The 27502-nt window shown below is 48.8% G+C and overlaps 1 protein-coding gene across 1 annotated transcript in view; it reads right to left on the bottom strand.

The window, feature by feature from the left end:
- Positions 1–23513, bottom strand: part of PCDH12 (protocadherin 12) — a 33686-nt gene extending 10173 nt beyond the window's left edge. The window contains exons 1-4 of the mRNA XM_077825331.1: positions 23492–23513; positions 19821–22618; positions 19120–19214; positions 8441–8592 (exon numbers count right to left, since the gene is read on the bottom strand). Of these exons, the coding sequence (XP_077681457.1) occupies positions 8441–8592; positions 19120–19214; positions 19821–22618; positions 23492–23513 (3067 nt within the window). The remainder of the gene's footprint in view (positions 1–8440; positions 8593–19119; positions 19215–19820; positions 22619–23491) is intronic.
- Positions 23514–27502: the final 3989 nt, after the last annotated feature.

A 27502-nucleotide genomic window follows, 5' to 3' on the forward strand; every position in this document is an offset into this window, starting at 1 on the left:
CTTATGTGAATCCCATTGTTAGGCACCCAACTCTCTTCACACAGTGTACTCCTGCACCCCAAACCCCTCATCCCTGGCCCCACCCCAAAGCCTGCGCCCCCAGCTGGAGCCCTCACCCCCCCTCCCGCACCCCAACTCCCTGTCCCAGTCCAGTGGTGAAAGTGAGTGAGGGTGAGGGAGAGCGACGGAGGGAGGGGGGATGGAGTGAACAGGCAGGGCAGAACCTCTGGGAAGCAGCGGGACAGGGGCAGGGGCAGGGGCAGGGCAGTGGTGTTCAGTTTGTTTGATTAGAAAGTTGGCAACCAGAAGCCAAGCTGGTGTATTTTGCCATGCAACTCAAAACAATCACACAAAGATCACAGTGACAGACACCATGTGCACCCATTTCAGAGATGGATGGAGTATGGGCAAGGAGCCATCCCCAAGATACCATCTACAATGAACAGCCAACTTCTGAGCCTCGTAGCTGATAGTTTTTAAAAGATGTTGAAAAATTAGGGAGGGTCAAAGAGCAAAAATGATTCAGGGTCTGGAAAATCTGCTTCACAGTGAGGTACTAAAGAAGCTCAGTCTATATAGCTTTTTTGATGACAAAGTTAAGAGGTGACTTGATCACAGCCCATAAGCACCTACATGGGGAGATTCCTACATGGGGAGCTGGCTGTATTTCAAGGAATCCCTGTTGAGGTTACAGGGACAAACCATCCCAATGAGTCGAAAGAATAGTAAATATGGCAGGCGACCAGCTTGGCTTAACGGTGAAATCCTAGCGGATCTTAAACATGAAAAAGAAGGTTACAAGAAGTGGAAGGTTGGACATATAACCAGGGAAGAGTATAAATATATTGCTTGGGCATGTAGGAATGAAATCAGGAGGGCCAAATCGCACCTGGAGCTGCAGCTAGCAAGAGATGTCAAGAGTAAAAAGAAGGGTTTCTTCAGGTATGTTGGCAACAAGAAGAAAGCCAAGGAAAGTGTGGGCCCCTTACTGAATGAGAGAGGCAACCTAGTAACAGAGGATGTGGAAAAAGCTAATGTACTCAATGCTTTTTTTGCCTCTGTCTTCACGAACAAGGTCAGCTCCCAGACTGCTGCACTGGGCATCACAACATGGGGAGTAGATGGCCAGCCCTCTGTGGAGAAAGAGGTGGTTAGGGACTATTTAGAAAAGCTGGACGTGCACAAGTCCAAGGGGCCGGACAAGTTGCATCCAAGAGTGCTAAAGGAATTGGCGGCTGTGATTGCAGAGCCATTGGCCATTATCTTTGAAAACTCATGGCGAACGGGGGAAGTCCCAGATGACTGGAAAAAGGCTAATGTAGTGCCAATCTTTAAAAAAGGGAAGAAGGAGGATCCTGGGAACTACAGGCCAGTCAGCCTCACCTCAGTCCCCGGAAAAATCATGGAGCAGGTCCTCAAAGAATCGATCCTGAAGCACTTACATGAGAGGAAAGTGATCAGGAACAGTCAGCATGGATTCACCAAGGGAAGGTCATGCCTGACTAATCTAATCGCCTTCTATGATGAGATTACTGGTTCTGTGGATGAAGGGAAAGCAGTGGATGTATTGTTTCTTGACTTTAGCAAAGCTTTTGACACGGTCTCCCACAGTATTCTTGTCAGCAAGTTAAAGAAGTATGGGCTGGATGAATGCACTATAATGTGGGTAGAAAGTTGACTAGATTGTCGGGCTCAACTGGTAGTGATCAATGGCTCCATGTCTAGTTGGCAGCTGGTGTCAAGTGGAGTGCCCCAGGAGTCGGTCCTGGGGCCGGTTTTGTTCAATATCTTCATAAATGGTCTGGAGGATGATGTGGATTGCACTCTCAGCAAATTTGCGGATGATACTAAACTAGGAGGATAGATACGCTGGTAGATACGCTGGTAGATACGCTGGTAGATACGCAGGTAGATACGCTGGAGGGCAGGGATAGGATACAGAGGGACCTAGACAAATTGGAGGCTTGGGCCAAAAGAAATCTGATGAGGTTCAATAAGGATAAGTGCAGGGTCCTGCACTTAGGACGGAAGAACCCAATGCACAGCTACAGACTAGGGACCGAATGGCTAGGCAGCAGTTCTGCGGAAAAGGACCTAGGGGTGACAGTGGACGAGAAGCTGGATATGAGTCAGCAGTGTGCCCTTGTTGCCAAGAAGGCCAATGGCATTTTGGGATGTATAAGTAGGGGCACAGCGAGCAGATCAAGGGACGTGATCGTTCCCCTCTATTCGACATTGGTGAGGCCTCATCTGGAGTACTGTGTCCAGTTTTGGGCCTCACACTACAAGAAGGATGTGGATAAATTGGAGAGAGTCCAGCGAAGGGCAACAAAAATGATTAGGGGTCTGGAACACATGACTTATGAGGAGAGGCTGAGGGAACTGGGATTGTTTAGTTTGCAGAAGAGAAGAATGAGGGGGGATTTGATAGCTGCTTTCAACTACCTGAGAGGTGGTTCCAGAGAGGATGGTTCTAGACTATTCTCAGTGGTAGAAGAGGACAGGACAAGGAGTAATGGTCTCAAGTTGCAGTGGGGGAGGTTTAGGTTGGATATTAGGAAAAACTTTTTCACTAAGAGGGTGGTGAAACACTGGAATGCGTTACCTAGGGAGGTGGTAGAATCTCCTTCCTTAGAAGTTTTTAAGGTCAGGCTTGACAAAGCCCTGGCTGGGATGATTTAATTGGGGATTGGTCCTGCTTTGAGCAGGGGGTTGGACTAGATGACCTCCTGAGGTCCCTTCCAACCCTGATATTCTATAATTCTATGATTCTATGATTTCTGCTAGAAGAGGGTTCTTTTATCCAGCAAACCATTATAACAAGATCTAGTGGCTGGGAATTGAAGCTAGACAAAATGAGACTGAAAATAAAGTGCAAATTTTTCACACCAAGGGGAGCACTCAAAGATGATAAGGCCAGTGCAGAGAAATTAAATGAATTTGTTGCATCCGTCTACATGGTTGAGGGTGTGAGGGAGGTTCCTAAACCTGAGCCATTCTTTTTAGGTGACAAATCTAAGGAACTGTCCCAGATTGAGGTGTCATTAGAGGAGGTTTTGGAACAAATTGGTGAACTAAACAATAATAAGTCACCAGGACCAGATGGTATTCGCCCAAGAGTGCTGAAGGAACTCAAATGTGAAATTGCAGAACTACTAACTCCAGTCTGTAACCTGTCATTTAAATCAGCTTCTGTACCAGATGACTGGAGGACAGCTAATGTGATGCCAATTTTTTTAAAAAGGCTCCAGAAAACTATAGTAAAGAACAAAATGGTCTGACACATAGATGAACATAATTTATTGGGGAAGAGTCAACATGGTTTTTGTAAAGGGAAATCATGCCTCCCCAATCTACTAGAATTCTTGGAGGGGGTCAACAAACATGTGGACAAGGGAGATCCAGTGGATATAGTGTACTTAGATTTTCAGAAAGCCTTTGACAAGGTACCTCACCAAAGGCTCTTAAGCCATCATGGGATAAGAGGGAAAGTCCTCTCATTGATTGGTAACTGGTTAAAAGATAGGAAACAAAGGGTAGGAATAAATGGTCATTTTTCAGATGAGAGGTAAATAGTGGTGTCTCCCAGGGGTCTGTACTGAGCCCAGTCCTATTCAATACATTCATAAATTATCTGGAAAAAGAGGTAAACAGTGAGGTGACAAAATTTGATGATGATACACAATTGCTCAAGATAGTTAAGTCCCAGGCAGACTGCAAAGAGCTACAAAAGGATCTCTCAAAACTGGGTGACTGGGCAACAAAATGGAAGATGAAATTCAATATTGATAAATGCAAAGTAATGCACATTGGAAAACATAATCCCAGCTATACATATAAAATGATGGGATCTAAATTGTCTGTTACCACTCAAGAAAGAGATCTTGAAGCCATTGTGGATCGTTCTCTGAAAACATCCACTCAATGTGCAGCAGCAGTCAAAAAAGCAAACAGAATCTTGGGAATCATTAGGATAGGGATAGATAATAAGGCAGAAAATATCATATTGCCGCTATATAAATCCATGGTACACCCACATCTCAAAAAAGATATATTGGAATTGGAAAAGGTTCAGAAAAGGGCAACAAAAATGATTAGGGGTATGGTACAGCTGCAATATGAGGAGAGATTAATAAGACTGGGACTTTTCAGCTTGGAAAAGAGATGACTAAGTGGGGATATGATAGAGGTCTATAAAATCATGACTGGTGTGTAGAAAGTAAATAAGGAAGTGTTATTTACTCCTTCTCATAACACAAGAACTAGGGGTCACCAAATGAAATTAATAGGCATCAGGTTTAAAATAAACAAAAGGAAGTATTTCTTCACACAACGCACAGTCAACCTGTGGAACTCTTTGCCAGAGGATATTGTGAAGGCCAAGCCTATAACAGGGTTCAAAAAAGAACTAGATAAGTTCATGGAGGATGGGTCCATAGGATAAGCTATTAGCCAGGATGGGCAGGGATGGTGTCCCTAGCCTCTGTTTGCCAGAAGCTGGGAATGGGCGACAGGAGATGGATCACTTGGTGATTACCTGTTCTGTTCATTCCCTCTGGGGCACCTGGCATTGGCCACTGTCGGAAGACAGGATACTGGGCTAGATGGACCTTTGGTCTGACACAGTAGGGCCATTCTTATGTTCTTATGTTCAACAACTCACCAAGGGTTGTGGTGGATTCTCTCTGACTTGAGGTCTACAAATCAAGATTGGATGTCTAAGGGCAGGAGTCACTGGATGATATTCTCTGGCCTGTCTCTGCAAGACCTCAGACTGGATGAGCAGAATGGTCCCTTCAGGCCTTGAAAAACTCTGGATCAGTGAAAATTGTTTCCTGTGGGCAGCCTTTGTAAAGACATCTGCCCACCATGGCAGCCTTCTCTGTGGCTCTATAAAGTCAATTTGCTCTTGTAACAATAAACCCTGCTAAGGTGAGAACAGCCAGCTATTTAGTGCCTCTCTGGTGCCTTTCTGCCTTTTGCCCTAACACAGTTCCTATAGCCTATAGTTCCTATAGATTCCCCTTGCCGGGGCTTGTTGTTCTGAGTTTATTCAATTTATTCAAAACTTCTTTAAAGAAACAATGTTGTGGGGATTTATACAGCATCTGCCATTGTGGGGAGCAGCTCCCATGAACAGAGAAGAGAGACTAGCAGAAATAATTCTCCACCCTACTCACCTCTGCTCAGTACAGGAATGGAGTGAGGAGCAATAAGTGCCTTGATGTCACGCTATGTCCTGGAATTTTCTTGGGGCCTGTCCAGCTCCTGGAGTGAATTAGAGTAACCTCAGGGCTGCGGGCATTTATGCTGAATGGAAAAGCCCTACAGGCTGCTTCATCAGAATAACTGAAGTGCAATGGTCCTTTACCATGCTCCTTCTGACCCTGGAGTAACCCCTCTGCGGCGGGAAGGGCATCAAGACAGCTGTTCCAGCTCTACACCATTGTGGAAGTGCCTATGCTAGGAGTGTTAGCCAGGGACTTAGCTGTTGCCTTATGGCCCCGTATGTTGCTGGGGGGAGGGGGCAGGGGGAGATGGGCAAGAACTTGGAATAGATTTAGTTCTGTTAATTTTTTCTCTCCCCCACCCCCACCCCACCCCGTTTTGGGAAAAGTGCTGTAGAATGTAATACAAATTGTAGCCTTTCTACAGTATGTTTAAACACCCTATGGAATTGAATGGAGAATTCTTGCTATAAAATTCTATAGGCTGAGTCCAAATCCCTATAGAAAATATGCTATTCTCTATGCAGTAACTTCTCTTCATTCCTTTCCCAGTTTTATAGAATCCCATCAGTTTTGTAAGACTTTCCCATATGGTTTCTTGGATTATTTAGACTTTCTCCTCCCCCATGGAATGATGGCTACTTGCAGTATATTATTTGACTACTAGATATTTCTGTCTGCATGAAGTTCCAGATAGGGTAACTAAGGGAGACAAAGCCAGGACTCGTGCTGTGGCAAAGCCTCAGTAGGCCTGTCATCGTAGTCATTTTCTTTCATACACCCTTCCCATGTAGCATGAACCATGGCTCCATCTATCATGACATCTATCTATCAGAGGAACTCTGGGAGAGGTTGATAGCTCCTCACTACAAGCCTGTTTGCTGCTCCTGAGTGGTTCAACTTTTATCAGCCCAAAACCTGGGTGGAGTGAAAGTATCAGCACTGAGCTCAGAGGGAGGAAGTTTAGGCCATGGTGTGCACTTGGTGTGCATGCCAGGGAGAGGGAAGCTAGATATGTTTACCGAGCTTTAGTGAGAGAGGAGCAAATAGGCGTGAATGCCTGTGATACAGAGTGTCCTTGAGAAATGTGGGCTGGGAATCCCACAGGAGTCCTGGGCAGTCAGGTGCCAAACTCCCTTGAAGCCTTCTGAGGCCCCAGCTGGTTATTGCCTCGACATACTATCCTCCTGGAGGGCTTATTGTCACTAGCTCAGTCACCTGCAGTATCAGCCAAGCTGTTTGCTAGAAGCCTATATAAGTTAGCAGGGGTCTGTGACTTGGGGTCAGGAACCAGGAGCACATTCCAGAAAGCACTGTACTCAGGATTTATCTGGGAAGATGAGATCCACAGCAGAGTGCTATTGAGATGGTGCAGTGCTCAGATACACTTATAAGCCTGGGGACCAGGCCTGGGGCAACATTCCTCCTGTGGGAAAGGGAACAGCCAAACATACGCCTGACCCAACCAGACTGTCAAGCTTCCATGCAAAGATATGGTTTCCAGCCACCCAATCCTCAAGCAAGTGGCTGTGCCAACAGCTGAGGAAAATCCATTCTTAGCTCCATCCACTTACAGAGCAACTCTGAGTGCATCAGCTTAACTCAGCCCCACTGACGCTGGTAGGTAAACAGCAGCAGCTGCCGGAGCGGAGTGGGATTTGTGCCTACATGGACAGAGCCTGAGCAGATTCTGTAAGCTGATGAACCTGCCTGAGGAATAGAAAGATTGTTCTGACAAGCACATTTCAGCAAGGCCCCACCCTGAGCTGCAGCCCGGAGAGGCAGTCATAAGAATGTCCATACTGGGTCAGACCAAAGGTCCATCCAGACCAGTATCCTGTCTGCCGACAGTGGCCAATGCCAGGTTCCCCAGAGGGAGTGAACCTAACAGGTAATGATCAAGTGATCTCTCTCTCTGACAAACAGAGGCTAGGGACACCATTCCTTACCCATCCTGGCTAACAGCCATTAATGGACTTAACCTCCATGAATTTATCTAGTTCTCTTTTAAACCCTGTTATAGTCCTAGCCTTCACAACCTCCTCAGGCAAGGAGTTCCACAGGTTGACTGTGCGCTGTGTGAAGAAGTACTTCCTTTTATTTGTTTTAAACCTGCTGCCCATTAATTTCATTTGGTGGCCCCTAGTTCTTATATTATGGGGACAAGTAAATCACCTTTCCTTATTCACTTTCTCCACACCACTCATGATTTTATATACCTCTATCATATCCTCCCTTAGTCTCCTCTTTTCCAAGCTGAAAAGTCCTAGCCTCTTTAATCTCTCCTCATATGGGACCCGTTCCAAACCCCTAATCATTTTAGTTGCCCTTCTTGTGAGAGTCAAACGGGGCAGGGAAGAGAGAGAAAGGCAGGACAAGGTCCACAGTGCATAAGAAGAAGCACGTTTCACATAGACCGTGCTAGGCAGAGACTGCAGGGGCAAGGGGCATTGCAAAAAGAAATGCTTGAATCTGCAGACAGCCTGGAACAATAGTTCTGTGGGGGGGCTCAATGAGGGGTTAAGGAAGATGTCCTGAAATGATAATTTACAAGATAACATCATTAACCCTTTCTCATGTAAGGAGGAAGAGGGAGAATCACAGCGCTGCACAATTTACTGCTCATCACTTTTTCCTCCACTCAAGGAGCCCAGCACAGTCGAGCATATGGCCATGTTCAAGCCCCACTAAGAAAACCAACAGAGCCTGGGAGCGGCACAGTCCTATTCTGAACATCTGCACAATTTAATATGAGATGTATCCCAGTTTGGTGATTCATGTGTGTGAAGGTTATTTTGTGGGAGGATCTTGGAAGAGCACCACTAGAACCAGCAGGAAAAAGACTCCCTTCTGTGAAAAAAATGGAATTTTAGGGGAGCGGGGAAATTGTCCCACATTAGAACAAAAGGTCAAAAATTCACCATTTTTCATAGAAGAAAAAAGTGTGAAAAATTCCATTTTGGGAAAACCAAAATGGAAATTTTCAGTTTGCTCCCTCGGCATCCGGAGCTTCCCAACTCCCTGGGCAGCTAACTCCCTGGGCAGCCAAAGCTCTCAGCAGTGTCATCATCAAAAAAGCCCAACCAGCTAATTAGACTGTGGTTTCAGACAGAGTCCCGCTCCCAGGCAGCCCCACACTGGTGCAAAGAAGGTCTTCTGGGAGGATGGAGCAGGCTCTTTCTCGAGTGCCATACAGAGTATAGTGACCTCACCTGCATGGGGCTCCAGAAGGCTCTCAAGTTCTTCTCCCACCAGCTGGTGTATGGAAAGATTGAGTCCATTTTCTGAATCCCGGTCATCTGCCTCACTCTCTCCTTGGCCACTGTCCTTTATACTGAGGCAATCAGCATCCAGCCCTGCATTCCTGCAAAGGAGACCAAATCCAGAGCATTGATGCTACCCTCTGCCCAACTCCATGTCCCTCCCCGCCACCTCATCTCTTCATGGTTCAGCTCTTCCCAGAAAAACAGGTCCTGGGGGTAGCAGAGGCTGCTGTGCTACTGTCCATCTTGATTGTTTTGAAGCCCAGTATTGGTGCTTCCTGTTTCCATTGAGAAAAGGAGGACTTGTGGCACCTTAGAGACTAACCAATTTATTTGAGCATAAGCTTTCGTGAGCTACAGCTCACTTTAGTGCTAGGAACCTTCCCTCGAGAACGCCTTTGCAATTTCAGGCGAAAAAGAAGGGATTTAACAGATGCCCAATGGTATGTGAATAACATAAGCCCCTTAACCTGGGAAGAGGCCATTGGCGGTTCCTTCATACCATTAGGGGGAGTAATACACCATGCAAAAAGGCTCCTAAGGTTACAAGCAGTAGTTGAAATAATGGCAAATGAAACCGGAGAAAGTTTAAGAGCCCTGGCCAAAGAAACAGGGGCAATCCGACAGATGGCCCTCCAAAACCGTCAGGCATTGGACATAGTGCTGGCGGCAAAAGGAGGGACTTGTGCTCTCATTGGAAAAGACTGCTGTGTGTATATACCAGACCACACCAATGAGGTAATAGATCGTGCTAGCCACTTAGAACAAATCACATATCTTCCCCACGAAGAACCAAGTTTTTTTATGGAAGTGGCTAAGTAACCTTTTCAATTTCTCTGGCATAGGAAACTGGTTGTTTCAGGGAGCCCTAACTCTCCTGTTTGGAATCCTAATAATTTGTATATGTTTTCAGTTACTTTCCTGTTGTATCCAAAATTGTGTCAGGCATGCTACTCAGATAGCTGCCCCAAACCAGAGTGCTAATTTGATGATTTTAAATATCACTGATGAACAAAGAGATAAAGAATGATTGATATGTGGAACCCAGTAATTGTTGGTCATTGCGTAGCTTGACCAAAAGGAGGGATTGTGAAAGTAGAACGAATTATAGTGAGCTGTAGCTCACGAAAGCTTATTCTCAGATAAATTGGTTAGTATCTAAGATGTCACAAGTACTCCTTCTCTTTTTGCGAATACAGACTAACACGGCTGCTACTTTGAAACCTGTTTCCATTGGTTCCTCTCACCCCTCTTCCTTTCAGCACATATCTCTATCGCTGGAATTACTTGGTCACAGACTGTTTCTTAAATAATACAATAGAATTTTGTACACTTCTGCAGCCCTGCATACTTGTGACATGTACAGAACTGGAGTATAGAGTTTGTACTTTTTGCTATTGATTTCCAACTTAACAATATATTTGTAGCTGGACAAGCACAAATAAATTGGAGATTGATGTTTTTGTCCCATAGAGAGACCTAAAATTCATGTTGTGTTTCCAGATGTTAAAAATGTAATTGTAAACAAGGAATCATCATCAGTGGGGTGTATTTCTAGTGAGGTCCCACAGGGATCAGCTCCTGGCCCAATGCTATTTAACATTTTTGTCAGTGACCTGGAAGAAAACATAAAATTATCGCTGATAAAGTTTGCAGATGAACCAAAACTGGGGAAGTGATGAATAATGAAGAGGGCAGGTCACTGATACAGAGCGATCTGAATCGCTTGGTAAGTTGGGTGCAAACAAACAACATGCATTTTAATATGGCTAAAAGTCAATGTATACATGTAGGAACAAAGAATGGGAGACTCTATCCTGGGAAGCAGTGACTCCAAAAAAGACACATGGGTCATGGTAGATAATCAGCTGAACATGAGCTCCCAGTGCACCTCTGTAGCCAAAAGGGCTAATGTGTAACTTAAGCCCTACCCCTTTGGCACCCAAGCCAAGTCAGTTATTTTTCAAATAAACAAACAAGTAGGAGCTGCTGCCTCCTTATTACTTTTAACCCAGTGGCCAGGGCATCCAGCCAGCATGGGGTTTAAATCCTCACTCTGGTAGTTGTGGATCAGGGACTTGAATTTGGATTCTCCCAGGAAAGCACCCTAATCACTGGTATATGCTGGGGCGAGGGGTTGCCAATCGCACCTGTTAAAGCTGTTTCACTTTGTATAAAAACTTAATATTCTTTGTGCAAGTGTGTGAGAGTGACATGCTAGCCCTGTGGGGAGGGCACTCAGGGGAGAGGTAGGAGACTCTGGTTCTTGTCCCCCTGCTCTAATTGATGGAATCACAGAAGATTAGGGTTGGAAGAGACCTCAGGAGGTCATCTAGTCCAATCCCCTGCTCAAAGCAGGACCTACCCCAACTAAATCATCCCAGCCAGGCCCTTGTCAAGACGGGCCTTAAAAAACCTCTAAGGATGGAGATTCCACCACCTCCCTAGGTAACCCATTCCAGTGCTTCACCACCCTCCTAGAGAAATAGTTTTTTTCCTAATATCCAAGCTAGACCTCCCCCACTTGAGACCATTGCTTCTTGTTCTGTCATCTGCCACCACTGAGAACAGCCTAGCTCCATCCTCTTTGGAACCCCCCTTCAGTTAGTTGAAGGCTGCTATCAAATCCCCCCTCACTCTTCTCTTCTACACACTAAATAAGCCCAGTTCCCTCAGCCTCGCCTCATAAATCATGTGCCCCAGACCCCTAATCATTTTTGTTGCCCTCTGCTGGACTCTCTCCAATTTGTCCACACCCCTTCTGTAGTGGGGGGACCAAAACTGGATGCAATACGCCAGATGTGGCCTCACCAGTGCCGAATAGAGAGGAATAATCACTTCCTTCGATCTGCTGGCAATGCTCCTACTAATACAGCCCAGTATGCCATTAGCCTTCTTGGCAACAAGGGCACACTGTAGACTCATAATCAGCTTCTCGTCCACTGTAATCCCCAGATCCTTTTATGCAGAACTGCCACTTAGCCAGTTGGTCCCCAGCCTGTAGCAGTGCATGGGATTCTTCTGTCCTAAGTGCAGGACTCTGCATTTGTCCTTGTTGAACCTCATCAGATTTCTTTTGGCCCAATCCTCCAATTTGTCGAGGTCAGTAGAGACCCTATCCCTATCCTCCACTATATCTACCTCTCCCCCCAGTTTAATGTCACTCGCAAACTCCCCCATCTCATCAAAGTTAAGTAATTATAGATGCTGGAACAGCTTCAACAGGAAAGACTGATAAAGTCCTGCCCTAGAATACCCTGGAGCCAAGTGGTTAGGGTACTCACCTAGAAGTACTAGTAATACATTTTGAGACCTCTCAGTTTTTAATCCATTTAAATGTGCTGTGTTAATTTTATATCATTCTAGTTTTTTATCAAAATGTCATGGGTAGGGCCCTACCAAATTCAGGGTCCATTTTGGTCAATTTCGTGGTCATAGGATTTAAAAAATCACAAATTTCATTATTTCAGATATTTAAATGTGAACTTTCATGGTGTTGTAATTGCAGGGGTCCAGACGCAAAAGGAGTTGTGGGGGGGGTCACAAGGTTATTGTAGGGGGGTTGCGGTACTGCTACCTTTACTTCAGCGCTGCTACCTTCAGAGCTAGGCCCACAGTCAGAGGCCGCCACTCTCTGGCTGCCCAGCTCTGAAGGCAGCAGCAGAGAAGCAAGGGTGGCATGATGTGGTTTTGCCACCCTCACTTCTGCGCTGCTGCTGGTGGGGCACTGCCTTTAGAGCTGGGCGCCCGGCCAACAGCCGCCAGCTGTCCAGCTCTGAAGATAGCACAGAAGTAAGGGTGGCAATACCATGACCCCCCTAAAATAACCTTGCAACCCCCCCAACCCCTTTTGGGTCAGGACCCCCAGTTTGAAAAACGCTAGGCTGCTTCCACAAAATCTGTATGGTATAGGGTAAAAGCACACAAAAGACCATATTTCACAGGGGCTGGCCGATTTCACAGCCATGAATTTGGTAGGGCCCTAGTCATGGGGACCAAGTCAAATGCCTTACAGAAGTCTAAGTATATTACATCCACACTATTACCTTTATCAACCAAATCTGTAATCTCATCAAGTTTGTTTGACAGGACCTATTTTCTGTAAACTTGTATTGATTGGCATTAATTATATCACTCTCCTTCAATTCTTTGTTAATCAAGACCTGTATCAGCCATTCCATGATCTTGCCTGAGATCTATGTCAAGGTCCTTTTTGTGCTTTTTAAACATTGGCACAGCATTAGCTTTTTTCCAGTCTCCTGAAACTTCTCCAGCATTCCAAGACATACTGAAAATCAACATTAACTGACCAGCTCTTTTAAAACTCTTTGAGGTGTTTTGCTTAAACTGTAGAAAGAGACTGAGTCTGGGAAGTGTCCCCCTGAAAGGTGAACATTTCAGAGAGACCTGAGTGACTGAAAGCAGCCTCTCCAATCCCTTCCTAGTCCTTTCAAAGTGTTGGCCGGAGGGTGGGCAGCCAGGGGGCCCTGGGCTCTGTTACTCACTTTCTGGGTAGTGCAGGACACGTCCCTGACCCTCTGCCCAGAGATCTACAAAAGGGAATACTACTCCAGTGTCAGCTGCCTGTGCAGCAGGGCTTCCCCGGCTCAGATGCTGCATGCAGGAAGGCAAAGCTTGGTATTTATTACAGAGGGCCCCACTGACCCTCACTCCCTCAGCTTGTTCACCCTCAGTGTCCATTCCCTCTCAGATCTTAGGGGTCTTTGCCACCATTGGAGAGCCTTTTTCTGGTTAGGCTCTTGTCGCGCTGGAAGCAGTATGAGCTAAACCATAGAAAGTCCTCATTCCCAAATACACGTCCACATGGTGACTTAGAGCAGTAGAATTATCACAGTATAGTTATGCCAGAAAATTTCCCCACATAGACAAGTGCTCAGTCACTCTTCATCCCTCCTTTCTGCCCTAGTGTCGCTCCCCTGTGCTAGTGTACTCAGTTTCTCCTGCTTCCTCTCCTCCAAATCCCCATGGAGAAGGGACGAAGGCCCAGAGCTTCACAGGTATTTAGGCTCCTAACTCCCACTGAAATCAATGAAGTTAGGTGCTAAACACTACTGAGGATCTGGGAGACTCTAAGATCCTATTTCAAAAAGGCTTTTCCAGCAGGGCTCCCCCAAGCCTGATCTCCCCTTGGTCCCTTTATTTCTTCTCTCCCTGCCATCCCATGAGAAGGGAAGGAAAGTTGGAGCAGCAGAGTTTGGGTGGCACATGGTCCAGTTTGATCGTGGACAGGGAGGAGGTACAGGTTCTAGCACTGGAAAAGCAGAGAGAAAACAGTGCCTACTCTTCCCTCTGTGTACTCCTCAGCCAGGCACCTTCCTTCCTCCACATTACCCACCACTCTTGTCCCTGGCAGATGAGGATCTAGGGCATGCTTCAGGAAAGGGTAGAGCTGGGGGCGACACAATGATTAGCCCCTGGCTGCCCTTCACTGTTCTTTGCTCATGTACTTCCCAGCCTGTGTCTGCAGGCCCAGCTCCTTTGTGTGCCTTTGAAGCTCACTTGTCTCTGTACCCTCTGCTCATGCTGGGGTCCTGGCAGGGTCAGCGTGGTGGTTTGGCCACTCGCAGCACTCCCTGGAGCCACAGTATGTTGGATTGTATGCAGTGAGGCGCTGACTGTAGGTCCCCTGTGCACTGGGGGGCAGGTCAGGGTTACACCCGGTAAAAAAGGGATCCTGGCAGCTCCGGTCAGCACTGCTGAGTGGGCTCTTGTCTGTCCGGTTGGTGGCACAGTGCAGCAGGGCTGGCAGGCTCCACGCTAGCCTCCGCACCGTGCAGCTCCCGGGAAGCAGCAGGCATGTACCCCCTCCAGCTCCTACGCATAGGGGGAACCAGGGGGCTATGCATGCTGACCCTGCCCCAAGCGCTGCCCCCGCAGCTCCTATTGTCTGGGAACATGGGCCAATGGGAGCTTCAGGGGCGGTGCCTGCAGATGGGGCAGCATGCAGAGCCGCCTGGCTGCACCTCCACATAGGAGCCAGAGTGGGGACATGCTGCTGCTTCCAGGAGCTGCTTGAGGTAAGAGCCGCCTAGAGTTTGCACCCCTGAGTCACCCCCCATGCCCCAACCCCCTGCCCCAGCTCTGATCCCCCTCCCGCCCTCTGAACCCCTCGATCCCAGCCCTGAGGACCCTCCTGCACCCCAAACTCATCATCCGCACCACAGAGCCCACATCCCCAGCCAGATCCCTCACCCACCCCGCACCCATCCCAGAGCCCTCTCCTGAACCCCAAACTCCTCATACCTGGCCCCACTCCAGAGCCCTCATCCCCTCTCACATCCCAACCCACTGCCTCAGCCTGGAGCTCCCTCCTGCAATATGAAGTCCTCATTTCTGGCCCCATCCCAGAGCCTGCACCCCCAGCCAGAGCCGTCACCCTCTCCCGCACCCCAGTCCCCTGAGCCAGCCTGGTGAAAATGAGTGAGTGAGTGAGGGTGGGGAGAGCAAGTGACAGAGGGAGGGAGGGATGGAGTGAGTGGGGCGAGGTGTTGGAGAAGGGGCAGGGTGTGGGTGGGGCCTCAGAGGAGAGGTGGGGCAGGGGGCAGGACAAAGGTGTTTGGTTTTGTATGAGTGTAAAGTTGGCAACCCTAGGGCAGGTAGGGTTGCCAGGTGTCCAGTTTTTGACTGGAACACCTGGTCGAAAAGGGACCCTGGCGACTCCAGTCAGCACCACAGACCGGGCCATTCAAAGTCTTGGCAACAGTGCAGCAAGGCTAAGGTAGGCTCCCTGCCTGCCTTGGCTCCACATGGCTCCCAGAAGCAGTAGCATGTCCCCCCTCCAGCTCCTACGCATAGGGGCAGCCACGGGGATCCACATGCTGCCTCCCACCCCAAGTGCTGGCACTTCAGCTCCAGTTGGCCAGGAACTGTGGCCAATGGGAGCTGTGGAGGCAGCGCCTGCAGATGGGGCAGCACGCAGAGCCACCTGGCCGCGCTGTGTAGGAGCTGGAGGTGGAACATGCTGTTGCTTTGGGGAGCTGCTTGAGGTAAGCGCTGCCTGGAGCCTACACCCCGACCTCCCCCACAAGCCTCAACCCCTTGCCCCAGCCCTGATCCTCCTCCCACCCTCCAAACCCCTTATTCCCAGCCCGGAGCCCCCTCTAGCACCCCAAACCCCTCATCCCCAGCCCCACCCCAGAGTCTGCACCCCCAGCTGTAGCTCTCACACACCCCGCACCTCAACCACCTTCCCCAGCCCCCTGAACCCCTCATTTCTGGTCCCAGCCCAGACCTGCACCCTACAGTCCAGAGCCCATACCCGCTCCCACACTCCAAGCCCCTGCCTCAGCCCAGAGCCCCCTCCCATATTTTGAAGCCCTTGGCTCCACCCCCCAGTCTGAAGCCCCTTCCTTCACCTCAAACCCCTTATCCCTGGCCCCACCCCAGAGCCCATACCCCCAGCCGGAGCCCTCACCCTCTCCCGCATCCCAACCTACTGCCTCAGCCTGGAGCCCCATCTCACACCCTGAACTCCTCATTTCTGGCCCCACCCCGAGCCCGCACCCCCAGCCAGAGCTCTCACCCCTCCCACACCCCAGCTCCCTGAGCCAGCCCAGTGAAAATAAACGAGTGAGTGAGGGTGGAGAGAGCGTGCAACAGAGGGAGGGGGGATGGAGTGAGCGGGGGCGGGACCTTGGAGAAGGGTTGGGGGAGGGGAGGGGAGGGTCTTTGGAGGAGAGGTGGGGGAGGGGTGGGGCACAGGTGTTCAGTTTTGTGTGAGTAGAAAGTTGGCAACCCTAGGGGCAGGGGCAGGGCAGGTGGTAGGGTGACCAGATGTCCCGATTTTATAGGGACAGTCCTGATTTTTGGGTCTTTTTCTTATATAGGCTCCTATTCCCCCCCCCCCATCCCGATTTTTCACATTTGCTGTCTGGTCACCCTAGCAGGTGGCAAAATGTCACAGGCCTGGTAATCATGGAGGCGATTGCCATCCTGCATACAGTTGCACAAACCCACTTGGCCAACTGTTATTATTTAAGTGCCAACAGTGATCTGGGAACAGAACAGGGCACAGTCCAGACCCTGCCTTAGGGAGCCCACAGTCAAGTATACAAATACCACAAACACACAGGAGACTCTGGAGGTCTCTCTCTCACCCTCACACACACACACACACACACACACACGCTCGTTTTCTGGGGTTGTATTCACTAGAACATGACCCTGCGCTAGAACATGGCAGACCCCCACCTTGCAGGCAGCATAGGATGGAGTGAATGGGGGGAGGCATTGGAGAAGGGGCAGGGCATGGGTTGGGCCTCAGAGGAGGGGTGGGGCAGGGGTCAGGGGAAGGGTGTTCAGTTTTGCGTGAGTATAAAGTTGGCAACCCTAGGGCAGGTAGGGTTGCCAGGTGTCCAGTTTTCAACCAGAACACCTGGTTGAAACGGGATCCTGGCGGCTCCAGTCAGCACCTCTGAGTGGGCCATTAAAAGGCAGCATAGGTGGGGCAAGCGTGCTCAGCATCATGTTAACAGGCCGTGGCACACCTTGATGTTGTACCTAGTAACAGTGACAGCTGATCTCACCTGGCCTTGCCTACGCTGCCGGCAATGCTACCAATTCCTCACTCATGTTCTAATGCAGTGTCGATCCCTAGTATAGATTAACCCAAGGGTGCTGGATTTCAGACTTCGTGGGAGAGGTGGGATTGGATAGGAAGGAGGTAAGGGGCTCAAGGAATGGGGAAAAGCATGGGAGAGGCAGCTGAATTCACTGGGGAAGTGGGCAAGAGAAGGGGAGCAGATGTGGTGGCACAGAGCTGGATTTGGGTTTAAGGTGAAGAACTTGCTAAAGAAAGGCAAGTGGAAGGCAGTGGGGATGGTAGTATGCAGGCATGGGCCAAGAGGCTGCAGAAGTGAAGACAGATGACCCAGAAGGCATGGCAGAGAGAGCTCCCTCCCACCCAGTCCCCTCAAAGATTTGATGCCTGCATATGGCACTTGTGGACCAGCACTGGACTGTCTGCCATTATTGGCCACATTGTAAAAACAATGTTGAAAAATTGGAGAGGTTGCAGAAAAGAGCCACAAAAATTATTTGAGGGCTGGAGAAAATGCCTGACAGTGCGAGACTGACAGAGCTCTATCGGTTTAGTTTGTATAAAAGACGATTGAGAGGTGACTTGATTACATTCTCACACTCCTTCCTCCATCGCTCTCAATATTAGTGTTGCCAACCCTTCCAGTTTCACCGGGAGTCTCCCAGAATCAGGCTCTATCTCCCAGAAGCTATTGAAGCCAAACCAGGAGAATTTAGGCACTAAAAGTCTGGTGGTACAGCGGGGCTAAGGCAGACTCCATGCCTGCCCTAGCTCTGCGCCACTCCCGGAAGCAGCTGGTACATCCCTGTGGCTCATGGGGGGGAGTGTCAGGGGTCTCCATGCACTGTCCCAGCCCCAAGCGCTGACTCCGCAGTTCCCATTGGCCAGGAACATGCGGAGACCCCCTAGCCCCCCTGCCTAGGAGCCACTGCCAGAGGGATGTGCCAGTTGCTTTCGGGACCCGCCCAAGGTAAGCACCGCCCGGCTGGAACCCACCACTGTCCTCCCACACCATAACCACCTGCCCCAGCCCAGAGCCCACACCCCACACTCCAACTGCCTCCCAGAGCCCACAGCCTTCACCTCCTCCTGCACCCCAACCCCCTGCCCCAGCCTGGTGAAAATGAGCTAGTGAATGATGGTGGGCTACAGCAAGCAAAGGAGGGAGAGGGAATGAAGTGAGCGGGAGCAGGGCCTCAGAAGGGAAGGGGAAGGGGCAAGAGTGTTTGGCTTTGTGTGATTAGAAAGCTGGCAACCCTACTCAGAATTGCCCCTCAAGCTGTCTCACAGTCTCTCCCCCTCCCCCAAGCCCTCACATTCTCTCTCTACTCTCCTGTATACCTCTGATAGACTCTTTCCCCCTCCCAAATACTTCTCAGGGTCTCTCTCCCTTTCCCCCCAATCCCTCTCAGTCTCTGTCCTCCTCATCTCCTCCTTTGGGGCTTCCCTTTCTCCCTCACTGGCCCAGAGTTTCCTGCTCTGCCCCCCTCCCTTCACTTCCCTCTGCCAGCTGCTCTTCTCACCAAGGCCCCTCCCCTGGGTGTGGATGCTGCCGCAGGCTTTGGGATGTCTTCTCCCAGTTCCCCTTTGGGTTCTCCTTCCCTCTCAGTGCGCTCTCCTATACCCCCACTGCCATGTTCTCTCTCTCCCATCCAGCCACTGTCCTAGTCCTAGCCATGCCAGTGGCTGCTGACCCACAGCGGCTTGTGTGGGGAGAAGGGAGAAGTGCAGCAGTATTGGTGCCCAGGTCAAAGCTACAGGCAGGACCACATGAGAGCAGGGCCCAAGGGACCAGCCAGCATGCATGGGGCTGTGGCCTGGGTCCCTGGGGAAGTCAGAGTGAGTCCAGCCCTGTCGCCTCATCCCTCTCATCTCCAAAGTCAGGTACACAGAGCAGGGAGGCAGCACACAGTCCTGTGGCCAAACAGACAGCCTGAGGCTCCAAGGAACTCTCTTAGCATGAAGATCTTCTCTTCGGAAGCATTTGGAGCTGACTTCTCCTGGCAGGGGCTGGGGAGAAGTAGGCAGGAGCAGTAAGGCAGTGGGACTAGCTGTGTGTGAGTCTTACCTGCTGCCATTGTTGGCTGTGTATTTGTTTCCCCTGTGATTTGGTTTGGGCTGGAACTGGCCCTGATGCAGCAGAGACAGCAGCTGAGAGATTTGCTGTAAGACAGGAAGAGTCTGTTGATTGCATGCAGTCACCACTCAGGATGCTTCCTGTCAGGATGTCCCCTTCTCACTGTGCTGGCTCTTTATAGTGTTTCCTTCTCTTGCAGATGGTTTGGTATTCCCACTTGGAGACTGAAACTGAAAAGTGAGCAAGCAGCCCCCCAGCCTCAAGCCCCAGCGCCTGCTGCCTCTGCACATCCCTCTGACTCCCTTCGCAGCACAGACTGTATTCAACTACACTTATGCTTAGGGAAAACGAACCAGGCATCACTCCCTCTCTGTGTGACAATCCCCCCTTCCCACCAAGCTCCCCTGGCCTGTCCCTGCAGTGCTGAACTCAGTCGGGGGCGGGGGGCAGGGATTTTGGTGTGCTGACTGCCCCACTGAGCCCCTGACATGTCCCAGCACGCTCCCAAATTGGCCCGCCCTTTGTGCAGGGTGAGGAGAGGCTGGCTCCAGGTTGTACCCTGGGAATATTTACCCAGACAGAACACGTCAAATTCTTCCCTCAGTGAGCCCTCTACATGCCCAGAGATTCACAGGAGACTGTGAAGGATAATATGGCCCTTCAATCTAACACAGCCGAGAGGCAGCTCCTACCTGAACAGGTGGCGACTCCATAGCAAGTTCTCCCGTGGGGTCCTGCTCTGCAAGTGCCACCATAGACAGCCTCACTAGGCTTCTCAGGAGGTGCTGGTGGGGATGGGCTTCCCTGGGCCCTGTGTCTGTCTTGGCAATTCTCTGTCTCTTCAGAGTCATGTCTGAGGGCTGCGTAGTTGGCAGTGAGAGGTCGCAATACTCATCTCCCAAAGGCTTCAGCTGTGGCTTGTCTAAGCTTTTGGAGTGAGTTTGTGCATCTTGAAGGCTTGAGCTCTCTTTTGATGCATTTCTTAGCCTGTGTGGGTGGAAGGGTCTGCACTGTATTGCAGGGAGATTGAAGGCATCTTTCTGTTCAGCTGGACCTTTCTGGTTTCTAAGGGTCCTGTACAGTGTTGGGGTTAAATGAAATGGAGTCTGCAGTGGGTCATCCCAGGAACTTTCCTTCAGCAAAGCTTCTTCACAGGAGCGAACTTGCTCAGCCTCACTCTGCACAGCTTGCCTGTTTCTGAGTACAGGGACTAAATATATATCTGTTTTCTGAATGTGTTTGTGGGGCTTCTTGAGCTGCTGATGTCTGTGGGCATCTTCCGCTTCCCTGCAGTTGTAGGCCATGTTATCTTTCTTCTCTCTTTTGCATATAGACACAATTAAAGCCAAAATAAGAAGAAAAGTGCCTAATAGCACAACTAGGCAGATAACAGTCACCATGGATGGGCTCAGCATCTGAGCCTCCTGGGCTGAGTTTGTTAGCTGGTCAAGATGATTTCTGAAACTTAACTGCACAATGGCTTTAGCCTGTAGAGGTGAGTTCCCTTGATCCCTTACCAACACCCCCAATTCCCATTCCCTGCCAATGAGGCTGCTGGCATTGCCGCTGTTGATAAACACCTGCCCTGACAGTGGATCAATGAGAAACAAACTGGCATCATTCCCACTCAGAATATCATAGTGAAGGGCCCCATTCAGGCCAGAATCTGCATCACTGGCAGATATGGTGAATAGCAGAGAAACGTTTGAACTGGGTGTTGGTGTCATGGTGGTTACTGCTGTACCTTGGGGGCTGTCGTTCCCTAGGGATAGCCACAGGCATCCGGTCTGTGCATTGACTAGAACAATGATCCTTGCTTTGCCTCCCACCAGCACTGGCTGCACGATCACTGGGGAATTATCATTCCTATCAAGCAGACTAACCCTAACAGAAACATTAGACACAAGTTTGGGGTGACCCCCATCTTCTGCTGTCACCAGGAATTCCAGACTTGTCATTTGTTCATAATCAAAAGCTCTGAGCGCAAAGATTTCGCCAGTTTTTGAATCAATAGAGACCAAATCTGAAACAAGGAAGTCCTGGATGCTATAAGTGACTTTTCCATTAAAATCTAAGTCAGCATCGTGAGCCTTGACAGTAATCAGGTAGGATGGAGGCATATTGTTCTCAGCAATGGTGACATCATATGTAATTCTTTCAAACAGTGGTGGGTTGTCATTGACATCACTGATGCATACAGTGAGGTGTTTCCTCGCGGCTAAGGAGTGGTTCCCATTGTCCTGGACCATTAATGTCAGGTTATATTCTGCCCACCTCTCCCTGTCCAAGATGGCATTGGTCAACAGCATATAAGTGTATCTGTTGGTCCTTTTCAATTTGAAATGCTCAAGTCCTTGACTAAGGTAACAATGCACCTGTCCATTGTTTCCAGAATCAGGATCGCTTACTGTCACCAGAGCAACAAAACTGTCCTTAGGAAGAGCTTCAGATAGCACTGGCACCTGGGCAGCCCAAGTGATGTGCACATCTGGGGCATTGTCGTTGACATCCAGGACCTTAATGAGGATCTTGCAGTGTGCTGGGATAGGGTTGGCTCCAAGATCCCTGGCTTGTACATCTACTTCATAGGTATGATTTTCTTCATAGTCCAGGGGGCGTCTCAGAACTACACTGCCTGTCTTGGCTTCAATGATGAACATGTTCAACACCTCCAGTGAAGCATGTTTACTGAGTGAGTATTCTACCTCCCCATTGGGACCCTGATCAGGGTCAGTGGCTGTAAGGTTTATAAGAATTGTCCCAGGCAAAGCATCTTCCCAGATTTCCACTGTCAAAGAACTCTCTGCAAACATGGGGCTGTTATCATTGGAGTCTAAAACAATTACCCTAAGTAAGGTTGTGCCTGATTTTGGTGGTTCTCCATGATCAAAGGCAGTCAATACTAGATCAAAAGAAGAGTGGAGCTCTCTGTCCACTTCTTTAACAACTACAAGTTCTGCATGTTTAGTTCCATCAGATCCAGAAATTATATCCAAAGCAAAGTGGTCACTGGGTGATAATGAGTAAGAGCAGAGGGCATTGGAGCCAGTGTCTGGATCGAGGGCTCGGTCCAGTGGTATTCGTGTTCGTAAAGATGCACTCTCTGATATTTCTAGTTCCAGCTCAGGTTTTGGAAATCGGGGTGCATGATCATTGATGTCCAAGACCTGAATCTCCACGTGGATTAAAGCCAAGTGTGTGGCAGCCAGCACATCAAAAGAGAACAAGCATGGATCGTTGTGCCTGCATAACTGCTCTCTGTCCAATCGCCCTGCTGTGCTAAGCAAACCATCTCCAGACCCAACACAGACAGGGAGCTCCTTGGGGAAATGCAGCTGCTGGAAGGTCTCTACTGGTTCACTTCTTTCTTTCCAGCCAAAATCCTCAGATAATGTCCCTATCACAGTTCCACTTGGCACTTCTTCTAACACTTTGTATTGCATAGCAAAGGGGGCCACCTCCTGGCAATCCACAAAAAGGAAAAAGTGCCAACACAACACCAAGAATTGAAGCAGAAAGTGTGACAGCAAAAGCATGCTTCTGAGAAAGCCAACCACACTGTTGCTCAGCCCCAAGACAGATGGCTTTGTCCTCAAAACTTTGCACACCCAGACCAAGCTTAAAGAACCTGCCAATCATTTCTGTTTTCACCCAAGGACAGTCCCATTTCCAGATACCATAAGTGTATGTTACCAGCTGAAGGAGGAACAGAAATCCCAGGCAAATCCAGCTACATTGAGAGAAAATCCCCACCTTCTCCACCAGTGCCTAGAAGAACAGGTAGGAGGATCCAGCTGTTGTCCAGGCTGAAAAACTTCAGTGTAGGGGGAAGAGAGAGGAGTCTTTGCAAATACAGGCTGACTCTGGCAATGCAGACTCCAGTCGGCTGCCTGCCAGCACTGGGAAGCAGAACAGCTGCTGTTTCCTAGGGAAACCCCACCTACAGGAAAAGGGAGGAACAAGAGTGCCAGTACAATGCCTTCCCAGGAGTGGTGAGCTTTGTGGGATTAGCTGCTATGTGGCTCTGGGAAAAGTTTGGATATTCATAGAATTTAAGGCCAGAAGCAACAATTATGATAATTTTGTCTGACCTCTTGCAGAACACAGGCCAGAGAACCTCAGTCAGTAATTCCTGCATCAAGCCTGTAAGTTCTGTATGAACTACAGCAGATCTTTTAAAAAGACATCCAGCCTTGACTTAAAGACTGGAAATGATGGAGAATTGTCTGTGTCACTAGATAAGTTGTTCCAATAGTTAATTCCCACCACTGTTTAAAAATGTATGGCATAAACACATGGAAAAATCTATGTGGTGCGCAAAGTCTGAGACATGCATCTCACCATGCCCCATTGCTGCCATATTCGCCCGGGCCCCTTAAGCCCATCCTGCCAAGCAGTTTCCCTAGCACAACCCCAGGTGTTTCTACCTAGTTGACTCCTCTGTTTGTACCACTGCAATGCCCACTCTTCCCTGTCCCTCCTCTGCTTCTGCCCTTACAGCCTTCCTAGGCATCATTGCCACTGCTGCCCTCTCTCACACTTGGCCCATCACTACACCTGTCCCACTGTTGTCCCCCCACCCCTGCACTTATGAATGCTGATTTTGCCCATCTCACCCTCGGCTTCAGCCTAGTACTGCCCCATTATCCAACCCTGAGTTATCTCTTCCTGTTGTCATGTTAACTTCGACTGCAAACTCTTCAGAGCAGGAGCTCTGGCTTTAAATACTTTTAAAAGTGTTTCATGGGCATCCCAGTTCCTTAATACTACTAATAATTAACCTGTTCTCCTTCGCCTTTGCTCCTGGCACTTAATCTCAAATGCTACCTGGGCATCAGGACACTTGGATGCTCACTGAGTGACTTTGAGCAGTGCCAAGTAGAGCAGGACAGTTACCTCCTTTTTCTTACGTATGACACTCCTGTTAATACACCCCAGAGTAATCTTAGCCTTTTTTGCAAGTGCAGCAATTGTTGACTCATATTCAATCTGTGATCCACTCTAGCCTCCAGGTCCTTTTCAGCAGTTCTACCATCTAGTGAGTTATTCCCCATTTTGTAGTTGTGCATTTGATTTTTCCTTTGTAAGTGAAGTCTACTTGTCTTTATTGAATTTCATCATGTTGATTTTAGACCAATTCTCTAAGTTGTGAAGACAATTTTTAATTCTGATCCTTTCTTCTGTAGCCCAAGGTCCAGTGTGCTTCAACAGCAGCCCTGGGAATTACAAGTTGTGAACTACAAACTGCAGTATGTTGGGAGAACTTCCTGGTTCCTGCCAGGATGTACCCCTTAGAATCAACAGGAAGGAAGTGTTACAATTTCTTGGATTCACTGGCTATTACAAGAGATACATCAAAGGCTACTCCAAACTGGCAGCCCCAATATTCAGATTAACTGCAGGTGAAGCCCAGACCAGAAGGAGAAATCAGAGGGGTCCCACTAAGATACCCAGTACTGTTTGGACAGATGAATGTGACCAGGCTTTCACAGAGCTGAAGACAAAGCTGACTACTGCACTAATACTGGGATATGCCGATTACAGTTTACCATTCATACTCCAGACAGACTCATCCACAGAGGGGCTAGGAGCTGTACTGGCTCAGATTCAGTCAGGGAAGGAGAGGGTCATAGTTTATGCCAGCAGGGGCTTAACTCCTTCTGAAAAAAAAATCCTGCCCATAAACTGGAGTTCTTGGCATTAAAATGGGCAGCTGCAGATAAATTTAGAGACTATCAGCTAGGACACTAATTTACAGTACTGACTGACAACAATCCACTGAACTATGTTACTACTACTGCTAAATTGAACGCAACCAGTCAAAAATGGATGGCAAAGCTGGCAGAGTTCAACTTTGACATAAAGTACCAGACTGGGAGAAGTAATGCCAATGCTGATAGCCTGTCTTTGTTACCCCGAGAGGAGGTGGCAACAGTTTTGAATGCTGGATGCAATGTGTCCTCCATAGCAACACAGGGTGAATGCCAAAGGAATGCAATGCAGAGAGCTGAGTCACTCCACAAGCCAGGCATAGAATTAATTCCAGGCCTGCCTAAGAAAGAATTGAGAAGGCTACAGGAAAAGGATGCAGTAATCTCCCACATAAGGTCCTACCTGCCCAGGCAATGGGCACCCAGTGCCCAGGAGAGGCAGAAGGAAGAAACACCAGTGCTGACATTACTGAATCAATGGAAGCAATTGCAGCTGGTAGAGGGGATCCTTTACAGGAGGACAACAATCCTGGGAGAGGGACAGATCCAACAGGTGGTGCTGCCAGAGAAACTCCAGAGAGAAGTGTTTGAAGCTCTGCACATGGACACGGGATACATGGGCATTGACCATATGGTGGATATCATCCACAGTCGCTGTTATTGGCCAGGCCACCATGCCGGGGTGATGTCTCTCTTGCAAAAGGTGCTGCCTAAGAAAGAGAGGCATCTCTTGTTGGGCCAAGAATTCCTGAAGCTCAATTGGGTTCATGATATGTGTTAATGTTTATATTGGTTATATGGTTATCCAATTTCCTTGTTGTGTAAAGAAACCATTTTGGGTTCCAAAATGGAACCCTAGTTTTCAAAATGGACTCCTGGGTCATCTGACCCAACCGTCCCACTCTTTTTGATTTAACTCTTGTAAACAACTTCCAGTTTAGACCGGGGAATGCACAGGGTTTTTCCTTAAGGAGGAATTTTTCCCGCCAAGGAAGATATATGAGGGTGATCAGCACTCACGATCAGGCTGTCCATCTTAGTGGCAGGAGTGCGTGCGTTTTCCTTTACACGTCAACTAGATCAGGACCAGTAACATCAACATCACGTTAAGATCTTCTCCTCAAGGGACACCTTAGAGTCCTCTCCTGTGGCTTTACATTAGCCAAGGGATTGTAGGTCCTAAGCAACCAACATGGCCTGTGATGGGATGTTAGATGGGGTGGGATCTGAGTTACTACAGAGAATTCTTTCCTGGGTATCTGGCTGGTGAATCTTGCCCATATGCTCAGGGTTCAGCTGATCGCCATATTTGGGGTCGGGAAGGAATTTTCCTCCAGGGCAGATTGGAAGAGGCCCTGGGGGTTTTTCTCCTTCCTCTGTAGCATGGGGCATGGGTCACTTGCTGGAGGATTCTCTGCACCTGGAAGTCTTTAAACCATGATTTGAGGACTTCAATAGCTCAGACATAGGTGAGAGGTTTATTGCAGGACTGGGTGGGTGAGATTCTGTGGCCCGTATTGTGCAGGAGGTCAGACTAGATGATCATAATGGTCCCTTCTGACCTTAATATCTATGAATCTATGAAAACACCTCCCCTATAGACTGATGACGGCACTTGAACTGTGAAGAAGGTTGCTATAATTGGACTCTTATTTGATTACTTACCTTGCGGTCTATGATTTGGCCTAAGGGTTTGTAAGGGGCCAGCTTCATGCCACCTATTGTAATCGCTGTAATTGAATTATTTTTCTCTCACCCCATTTTCCCTTATCCTGTATACCAATCCCCACAATACACTTGTTCCTGTTTGCTTCAAGATACTACGACTCCTCATTATTTACAGAACCTACAGGTGAGAGATACTGAGAACGGGAAATGAATAATAAATGTATAGGGTTTATGTCTGCATCTTCCTTTCAATTTTCTGATCCTATCACTCTGAAGGGGAATTTTCTGATCTTATCACTTACCTCAATCCATACGAGTAGGCCCCTGGGGCTAGTGTGCCTCGATTTTCTCACCCTGGAAGCATCCTGGGATATCTTTGTAGTCACTGACCACTTCACTCACTATGCTCAGGCATACCCTACTCGTGACCAGCCGGCATCTACTGTGGCCAAGATGATGTGGAAACAGTTCATCTGCCACTATAGCATCCCTGAAAGGATACAAAGGGATCAGGTGAGAATTTTTGAAAGTAATCTCCTGGTCTGGTTTTGCAAACTGTTTGGAACTTCAAAGAGCAGAACCATGCCCTGTCACCCTCAGGGGAATGGGACTACTGAGTGGTTCAACCAAACACTCATGAATATGCTGGGAACCCTGCATCCGGACCAAAAGGCGAACTGGAAGGACTATGCTGAGCCCATGACACACGCCTATAACTTCACCCGGCATGAGTCCACTGGGTTTTCCCCATTCTTCTTCATGTTTGGACGGCACCCAAGACTGAAGGTAGATCTGGCCCTGGGTTCCCCCCACCGGGGAGATGAGAGGGTGGAGGTGGGGGGAACATCTCCCAGCTAAGGGAATGCCTAGAGAGAGCATATCATCAGGCTGCACAGGCATCTGAAGCCACCAAACGTCACCAGAAACAGTACTATGACTGCCAAACGCGAGAAGCCCCACTGACTCCTGGAGACAGGGCGCTAGTAGCCAGAGAG

The sequence above is a fragment of the Eretmochelys imbricata genome, chromosome 8, assembly GCF_965152235.1.
Source record: "Eretmochelys imbricata isolate rEreImb1 chromosome 8, rEreImb1.hap1, whole genome shotgun sequence".
In the NCBI taxonomy this organism is placed as follows: Eukaryota; Metazoa; Chordata; order Testudines; family Cheloniidae; genus Eretmochelys; species Eretmochelys imbricata.